The sequence below is a fragment of the Kryptolebias marmoratus genome, linkage group LG1 (genome assembly GCF_001649575.2).
Source record: "Kryptolebias marmoratus isolate JLee-2015 linkage group LG1, ASM164957v2, whole genome shotgun sequence".
Lineage (NCBI taxonomy): Eukaryota > Metazoa > Chordata > Actinopteri > Cyprinodontiformes > Rivulidae > Kryptolebias > Kryptolebias marmoratus.
In genome coordinates, this window is record NC_051430.1 from 17,835,627 (window position 1) to 17,844,532 (window position 8,906).

The 8,906-nt window shown below is 41.6% G+C and overlaps 2 protein-coding genes across 8 annotated transcripts in view; both read left to right on the forward strand.

Annotated features, from left to right (window-relative positions):
• Positions 1 to 4,596, forward strand: part of LOC108234602 (transforming acidic coiled-coil-containing protein 1) — a 21,132-nt gene extending 16,536 nt beyond the window's left edge. For 4 of the 6 annotated variants that reach the window (XM_025005432.2, XM_037975040.1, XM_017413925.3 and 1 more), the window contains 7 exons: positions 1,293 to 1,427; positions 1,528 to 1,604; positions 1,806 to 1,849; positions 2,027 to 2,187; positions 2,571 to 2,677; positions 2,767 to 2,887; positions 3,001 to 4,596. In XM_025005432.2, coding sequence (XP_024861200.1) covers positions 1,293 to 1,427; positions 1,528 to 1,604; positions 1,806 to 1,849; positions 2,027 to 2,187; positions 2,571 to 2,677; positions 2,767 to 2,887; positions 3,001 to 3,069 — 714 coding nt within the window. In that variant the 3' untranslated portion in view covers positions 3,070 to 4,596. The remainder of the gene's footprint in view (positions 1 to 1,292; positions 1,428 to 1,527; positions 1,605 to 1,805; positions 1,850 to 2,026; positions 2,188 to 2,570; positions 2,678 to 2,766; positions 2,888 to 3,000) is intronic. The other 2 variants (XM_025005433.2, XM_025005431.2) reach the window with 1 other exon arrangement.
• Positions 4,597 to 4,844: 248 nt separating this feature from the next.
• On the forward strand, positions 4,845 to 7,160 carry si:ch211-113d22.2. Of its 2 annotated transcripts, none has more exons than XM_037974651.1 (3): positions 4,845 to 4,950; positions 5,880 to 5,993; positions 6,434 to 7,160. In XM_037974651.1, exons 1-3 carry the CDS (start codon positions 4,902 to 4,904, stop codon positions 6,652 to 6,654), a joined length of 384 nt encoding a protein of 127 aa, XP_037830579.1. In that variant the 5' UTR covers positions 4,845 to 4,901; the 3' UTR covers positions 6,655 to 7,160. The 2 variants fall into 2 exon arrangements, with proteins under 2 accessions (XP_037830579.1, XP_037830576.1); XM_037974648.1 differs by having other exon boundaries at positions 4,848 to 4,950; positions 5,853 to 5,993.
• Positions 7,161 to 8,906: the final 1,746 nt, after the last annotated feature.

An 8,906-nucleotide genomic window follows, 5' to 3' on the forward strand; every position in this document is an offset into this window, starting at 1 on the left:
GAGCCTCCATTGTTAGGAGAGTGAGAACAATTTGCAAGCAATCCAGCTTACATCACATCTCAGCTTTAAAAGCTCAACTCCACACTCTATTTCTGAATTGAGAAAGCTCCTCGGATGAGAAGCGAAACGTCTTCAGCTACAGAATAGAAGTCCAGTTGTTTTTGTTTTTTAACTTTTTTTGAATTTACCATGGCCTGGATGACTGAGAATCTACACCAGCATATTTTTACCTTTATATATACAGGATGCACCAACTAAGCTTCACACAGTTTATTTATTATCCAAGTTTCAAACTTGAGTAAGATTTTGTTTCTTTCCATTTCAACTAAAACACCTAAAATAATGATTACTCGTTTTCTAAGCGTTTCAAGAACAAGGCAACCGGACTTAAAGTCGTTAAAGGGGCTTCTGTTTCTAATCTGAGGATCTTTTTCTAGTCAAAATAAAAGTGTGGCGTTCCTAGCTTTTAAAAGGCACTGAGGTGCTCCCTTGGAGGAGAAGCAAAACGTCTTCACCTGCAAAAACAAAAGTCCTGTTTCCTCGTTTTAGAAACTTTTAGGATTAGCCTTGTCCTGGGTGATTGAGAATCTACAGTTTCCACAACTGATCACTAGGTGGGTCACTGTTTTATTTTTATGTGACTGAACTGTCACCACCAGAGGAGGGAAAAAAAAACCCAGACAAAACAAAACACTGACAAGTCCAGGCACGTTCCAGCATTACAGTTACAGAGGCACTTTTCACCTCTGTCTGGTTTTTTATGTACAGCCTACGATAAGGCAGCAAAATGCATGACTAAAATGAGTTGTTTTGGTTTAAAGTGCAACCGGCTGCTCAGTTTGGGTTCACTGCCAGCTCCATCATTAGATGTGATATGATCTAATATGACGACAGCATTGAGCTGTAAGGCAGCATGAGGCACTCGGTGTCTACCATCATCTTCTCAGGTGACAGATGGATTTAGATTATCACCCATGAGATGAGATTAAGGCTGTCATAATCCAAGGAAGGACAAAATGAGAGGAGAGAGAGAGAGATGGGTGGAGGAGAGAAAGGACTGACTTATAAAAACATCTATTAAAGGACAAGACTATGTGGCAACAAGAGTAAATGTTTGAATGACACAAAAAACAAGTAAAAATAATCAGGTTTTATGTTAATATTTGTCAAAACAAAGATGTATTTTTGTCCTAAATCCTTCATAAGTTAAGTTTTAGTAGTTGAGCCCCTGATGACTGCTTGGCGCACGAGAAAAGATGGAGGCGGTTAATGACTGATTTCCTTCTCCTCAGCAGTATGAAGACCCGTGCGAGCTGAAGAGCTCGTCGGGGGGAAGTGAGATGCAGAAAACGGGAAGTCAGGTCTTGGATTCCATCTGCATCAGCGAGGCAGAAAAACAGGCAGTTCTCAGCCTTATCAGAGAGGAGGTGCACATCTGTTTGTCTTAGCCTCCACCGGGCTGGAGAGATCGCCGATAAAGTTCGATTCGTGCGCGCAGTTCTGCTCACAGATGGCTTCTCCTTGCAGATTATCACGAAGGAGGCTGAAGTCAACAGCTGGAAGAAGAAGTACGAGCAGTGCAAGCAAGAAGTCGATGAGATGAGGTGAGATTACAAGCTGCTGCAAGCTTTCAGCCTGTCATGGAAGAGAAACTTTCTCCGTGTTGTGAAGGTTTGACAGTAAAAACACTGAATATTTTTGCATCTATGCGTTTTTTAAAACTGTTTTTAAATCATGTTGGAAGTATTATTGCAGTGATATAATCATAATAATAAAAAAACCCACTATGTTATGTTTATTTACAGGAAAATTGTTGCAGAATATGAGAAAACGATTGCTCAAATGATTGGTGAGTGAATTATCAGATACATTTAACTACAACTGAGGTCAGGCTGATCAAATTTATATAAAGTTTATATTTTAACACGAGTTCTGTTGTAATTAGAGCACTCTAAGTTATCCTGTATTACACAGCAACAGTTAAGAAAAAAAAAACATTACACTTTCTTAATTCTTCTTCTATCAGAGGACGAGCAGCGCAACACCCTGAACTTCCAGAAGGAGCTGCACGCAGTGACAGTGGAGAAGGAGGCCGCCATGGCGGACCTGAACTCTGTGGAGCGCTCGCTCTCAGACGTGTTTCGGCGCTACGAGAACATGAAGAGCACGCTTGAGGGCTTTAAGAAGGTAAGCGACATTGGGAGATGTCGTTGGTAATAACTTGCAGAAAGTTTTGATTTTAAGCGTGGAGATGATCAGCTGTTAGAACAGCAGAGTGAGGCTGAAAAGTGTGAATACACAGGAATGGGTTGAAGTTAATGAATCTGCTATGTCAACCAAGAAGGAAAATACCATCAGATACTGAAGTTTATAACGTTCACACTGATTCGAAACAGCTGAGAAGGGAACTAAGGGCGTCACGGTGGGCAGGTGTGAATCTGGACTTCAGAAACATTAGAAGGAGAAGATGTTAGTTTATATTACAGATAAACAGAAACTTAAATCAAAATGAATTAAAAAAACTGAGGTGTTAGAAAATGAGATGAACACTGTTTGATTTCTTCACACAGAATGAGGAGGTGCTGAAGAAATGTGCCCAGGACTATCTGGCCAGAGTCAAGCAGGAGGAGCAGAGATATCAGACGCTAAAAGTGCACGCAGAGGAGAAACTGGACAAGTACGATCAGACTAAACCGAAAAGTCTTAACAGACTGACGTCTTGTATTTGTTGTGTAAAAACGGACTAAATCTGTGTGTGTCTGTCAGGGCCAATGAGGAGATCGCTCAGGTGCGTGCCAAGGCGAGCTCGGAGAACACGGCGCTGACCGCCAGCCTGAGGAAGGAGCAGATGAAGAACGAGTCTCTGGAACAAGCTCTGCAGCAGAAGGTGACTCTTCATCATCAGTCTACACAAAACCCTTTAAATATCCTTCACAGAACACACGAGTCAACATCGTTTTTCTGCATAAGATATAATTCTGTTTTGTGGTTATCCTACAGAATCAAGAGATCGAGGAGCTCACAAAAATCTGCGATGAGCTGATTGCCAAAATGGGAAAAATAGATTGAGATGTTCAATCTGAAAGAGTCTGTAGCGACGCCCCGCGCATGCCTCCAGACAAACGGCGCTCGTACTGTAACCCCATGCTCGCCCTACGTCCCTGCTTGCATAAGACGACTGCGGTAACTTCTGTATCCTACTATTGCACTACGTGTGACCAGAACCCTACGTGTTTGTGACATGTGATCACTTCTGTTTTGTTTGCGTTTTGATCTCTTTGAGGTCTGGCTTGTTAGAGCTTTCGTTCATCATAAAAACTCCCCTGTGACTCGAATGAAAAATTCCCGGCAGCTCCACTCAGACCAAACGCTGTTTGGGGCTTGTTTCGAAGTTCCATTTAGGCCTCTGCTTCGACAGGTTTTGAAGGAAAATTAGTTTGTTCCAATTCACAATCAGTAAAATGTATTTTTGTACGAACTTTGTGTATATTTTATCCCCAAAGAGCTAAGCTTAGGAAAAACCGTTCGGACCAGAATGAGGTCAAGGTTTGGAGGTAAAACTGCACAAGAAGGGGAGACGGGGATTGCACAGAGGCCCTCGGGGGGCCTCATTTGGTTTGGCACTGATACTGAAGCCTGCTGCAAATAGTTTCCAGCATTTGCCTCAGCTGGTTAGCACTACAACACTTTTGGGATTCTGGACAATTAAAGAAGCTGAACAAATTTTTGACAATCTCTGACAATCAGAGAGAGCTTCCTGTCTCTGTACATTCTGTAGCGTTTCTGTCAAATCCACAAAATCAGCTCCCCACAGTCTTGACTAAATCATGTTATAAATCATAAATGACTGGAAATGCAAAATGGATGAATAAATCAAATCAGAGTGACTTTATATTTTGACTGAAGATGTTGACCATTATACAGTTTACAAGAGCTGCTATGTGCAAAGAGGTTGTTTTGTTTTATTTTTAATCAATCATCGTGTCACTGATTGGTCCACAGATTAGATTTTACCTTTTAACTTCAGGAGATTGCAGCTTTGTAACATTTGTCACATTGTGATGCACATTTTTACCATAAGACGTAAAGTTTTTACACATTAATTTCCACAGCTTTGATTTCTTAAACATAGTTTTTCCTTGCGTCACTAAACACGATACTCAACCCGGGGTTGCAATGATTTACTGTAGGTGGCTGTTTATCAGTTTTATTACTGAAAATTATAGCTTGTGCCAATATGTTAGTCTTGGTTCTTTGCATTTTTCTACTGAAAGTTTCTTCTCATCCAAGAGAATAAGTAAAGGTTAACATAAATCCCTCCAATCAATCAGTTAGTTTGAGTTTTGGTGCGTTAAAGTTTTCAGTTCTTAGTTCTGTTGAGCCACTAATGTGCCACAGAGTGTATTTGTGCCAATCTGATGTCATGTTACCTCCTGTTATTCAGCTACTGTATATATTATGTAATATTGTTTTGTAACATTGGTCACCTTGTATTAAGTTTGTACTTGTGGGTCAGAAATGACAATCTCACACTTGTGTGAAAGCAGAGTGAATATGCATACATTTCCCTGAATAAACATAGTTTGTTCCACTATATTTAGCTTTTTTGTGTGTTTTTACATCCATGTGCATGAACTTTTTTGTTGTTTCCTGACTGCCGGCTGTGTAAAGCTGAACTGTACCCGTGTCGCCCTGTTAAATCACACCCAGTTAAGTCTATTACTGCGGGCTGCTGGCTGTGCAGCATAGATGGAGATTACTGGGATAAGACTTTAATGCCCTCAGACACCTTCTCATGGTTGAACCCCATCCTCCCCCCCCCCTTTCCGTGTCCCATCCATCACTCTCTCATCCAGTTTCTCTCTGGACTCTTGAAGACACTGACCCGTCAGCCGGCTGCCATGAAGACTGCTTTGGCTCTGCTTGTGTTCGTCTCTTTGGCCTTCCACAGTAAGTTTCTAAAACATAAACATTTTTAGCTCAAATCATCATCAGGATATGGAAGAAGACTGAAAAAGTACCTCAGTACAGAGAAATAGAGGGTTTTCTTACCTTGAATGCAGACTCCAGGATTGTAAAAAACGTATATATAAAATGGAATAGTGTAAAATGTTTTAAAGTGCTGTGCAGAAGTTTTAAACCACCCCGAGTTTCTTTATATTTTGTTTCCAAAGAGCCGTATTTTCAGTCTTTCTGAAGGTCAAAGTTTTTCCTTTGGTTTGTGTTTTTTTTTCTGCTATTTTTTCAGTCCAATACCTGACTATTTTTTATTGTTGTTTAGGCCACTCAACTGACCTATAAATTATTCAGGCATAAAAAGGCTCTGAACCAGTGTTTTGCTGACGTGCAACAGACTCTGCAAGAAACTCCTCTTAAATCGGCTCTTTGACACGTATAGTGTTTTAGCACCAATAAGTTGGTTCCAGGTAAAGTGCATGGTGGATCTTTACTTGTTATTGAAAAACATGACTTTCAAATACTGTTCATCTGCTGTATAGTCCTTTAGCCCTGATGTAACTTTTTTGTACTCTATTGTCCTACTTTGATCTTTTCAAAGCACACTTTGAACAATATCTTGACAGGCACAAAGACTAGACAGGAAATGAGCAACAAAACCAAAGACTAAAGAAGCCTGTATGTTGCACAAGTCAACATTCTTAGCTGGTGTGACATCTTTGTGTGTAAATTAAGGAAGGGACAGTTTTACCTTTGTGTCTATGCCTACCTGTAATAGTGTGTGTGTGTGTGTGCACAGACTGTGCTGAATGGAGCAAGAGAACTGATGGACAGCATGAACGTTTGTGTGTGTGCTTGCACTCGCCTGTGAATATTCATGCTTAGTTTCAAGCCAGGTGTTCTCTCCTGTTCTGTCTGCGAAGGCCGTGCTCTCAAATGTCACACATGCCTGGCGTCCAGTGAGGACGACTGCAACAGACAGGGCTCCACCTCCTGTCCTCAGTACGCCGATGCCTGCTCCACCATCACAGGCCCGAGTGAGTGAACACACACACATTCACACAAGGCCTCACTAGAGGTCAGCACAACACTGACAACCAGTTCAGATCACAGTTTAAAGTTTAGAGAAGTTAGAGGCACTTTAAATAGCACACATGCTGTTTCCATTGACAGCAGGAGCTTTTTAAAGCTATGTTGCACAAAGCAAAGTATTTTAGTAGTGTATGTCTGTCTTAAAATTCTGCTCATGCGTGTGGATTAACTTCCTCTTTCTGCTGAATATAATGGTGAGAACTTGTTGGATGGTCTTCGACTTAAAGTATAAAAGGCGTAAAAACTTGCGTGCTGGTGTAAGAATATGTGTGCTGGATACTAGCTCAGCGGCTCATGGGAATCGCAGGCTTTTGTGAATCTGTGGAAAAAAAAAAAAAAGAGCTGTTAATGGGATTCACAGAGTCAGCATCTTAATATCTTTCAGACACCGTGATGAAGTCATGCACATACAAGGCCTTCTGCGATAAGGTGCACAGCAGTAGCTCCGGAGCCAAGATGGAGTGTTGCTTCGGTGACGACTGCAACGGGCCCCACCGGAGCCACAGCCACGGGGATCACCACGGCAACAGCGCAGGGGCCTTGGCCTCCAGCCCAGTTGTACTGATCACAGCCCTGCTGCTGAGGGTGGCCTGCAGTGAGATCTGATTCTCCCTCCCCCCCACCCCACCCCCATCCACCTCTTCCTTCCCCTCCAGGGATTCACCGCCTCCTCCTGATCGGTCCTGTTCTCCGTCCAAGTTTAAAAGAAGGTTTGAGTTGCAGAGAGTTCCCGGTGATTTGAGAATGGGCCGAAAGCAAGAAGCGTGGTTGAGACGGCTGTGGTGGTGCATAAAAGGAGTGTGGTCTGTCCCACAGATACAGGCTGCATGTCAGCAGCTTTTCTTTTATTATCACTGAAGATGTAAATAGTACTTTTAATAGACGTGTGATTGCAAGATGTGAACCTTGTGGTGAGTAAATGTGTGAAAAGTGAAGAGCTCCTACTCTCTGCTCTGGTGTAGCCAGGGGGACTGGGTGTGGTTTTTGGTAGGTGCTGCAGCGCACAGCTTGCTCCTCAGCATCAAACCACATTACTCCCCCGTGTCATCGGCGTGGCGATCATCCGTTTTCGTGCTTGCTAGCCTCTCAGAATAAATCAGTCACAACCCTCAATTTCTGTGTGCGCCTTAAATTCACCAGCAAAACCATTGTGCACTTTAAAACAATTCAGTTTGTGATTTTTCAGCAGGAACATGAGGGTCTGGGGCAACTTTAAGACTTCCTCTTGCAGCAATGTGACTTGAATTCTGAGCAGTCACTGCAGGATATGAAATCAGCAAGGTAGGTCTTTGTCCTCAGGAAGGTCATATGACGTGCAACCACTTCCTCTAAACAGGAGGGTATCATTTCTAACCAAGAAGGAGACAAGAAAAAGCAAAAATCTGTCCGATAAATACAGTTTGTGTTAAATAGAGCACTTTGAAAACTCAGCTCAGAACAAATAAAAGGCTGCACATGTGTGAAAACTCGCAACAAAAACCCTGATTAAACCGAGTAGAGTGTTGAAACGAGGTTTGGCCAATTTGTCCTCTGAGATATTTTTTCCTTTCCTCTCAGGAGTTGCATAATGTGGTTGTTACCTATTGAACGTGACAAAAAAAGCGTGAAGCAATCCTCGAGTTTTGAGTAGCAGTCTAAAATCGGAGGTGGTTTACATTGAGTTAGACACATTAATGTCTGACAGCATCGGTCAACTTTGAAGAATAAGATTTTGCATCAACATAAGGTCGTCTCGCCTCTGAATTACCTGCAAAAAAAAAAAAAATAATACAGACCCTAGAGATCAAAAATGTAATCAAAACCTTGGAAGGTTTACTGAACACAGAAGCGGATGACAAACTCATCTCCCAAAAAAGACCACGTTCAAGTGACATAAAATATAAATTCTTAGGAATTTAAATGATTGAAAGAGGAGAAAAACGTCTAAGGATGTCCAGAAAAAAAGCTGCAAACAAACCAAAGACAACCAGTACAAGGTTGTTTTTTTTTTTTTTTTAGTTTATGTAGTTTATTTAATAAGGACAGTGTATTAATCAACACAAACATAAAAAAAATCCTTTAGGTTCAATTTTATCTCCAACACTTTTTAACCTTTATGTTTCCTATTACAGACAATCAGGAGACAGCATTAATGTTCATAAATGACACGCAGCTTTATGTTGCTGTCTCTCCTGACAACACGAGCCCAGTTGACAATTTTTATAACTGCATCTTAGCTACCGAGCTGTGGATGACAAATCATTTCCTGCAGCTCGACCAGGATGAAACCGAGTTCCTAATAATGGGTCCTGAAGCTCAGAGAGGAAAAACTAAAAGCAAAGCTGCAAGCTCTGGGAATGAATCCTAGCAGTCGGGCTAAAAATTCAGGCGCCGTCTTTGATTCTGACCTCAGCTTTTAAAGCCATATCAAACTGATTGTTAAAACTGGAGTAATATTCCCTCTCCTGAGCCAATAAAGATACTAATCCATGCTTTTATTTCTTGCAGATTGGTCCATGTCATCCTCTTCTTTCAGGTGTTCCTTAGAAAACTGTTATAAAGTTTCTCTAAAATTCAGCTTCACGTTTGTTAGCAAAAACCAGACCGAGAGAGAGAGAGAGTACATATCGCACCAATTTTAAAGTTTCCACACCAGCTACTTGATGCGTTCAGGATAGATTTTAAGATCCTTTAGCTTATAAGCAGTTTTAGTCCATCATACTTTTCAGAACAGTTCTTACTTTATGAACCTTCAGGTCTTCAGGAACCAGGTTGTTAATTGTTTCAAAATGCAAATGAAAACCTACAGCGAGGCCTTGATTCTCAAGACGGCCCTCGCCTCCGGAGAGAACAACCAGAAGACCTGAGGTTAGCCAAGG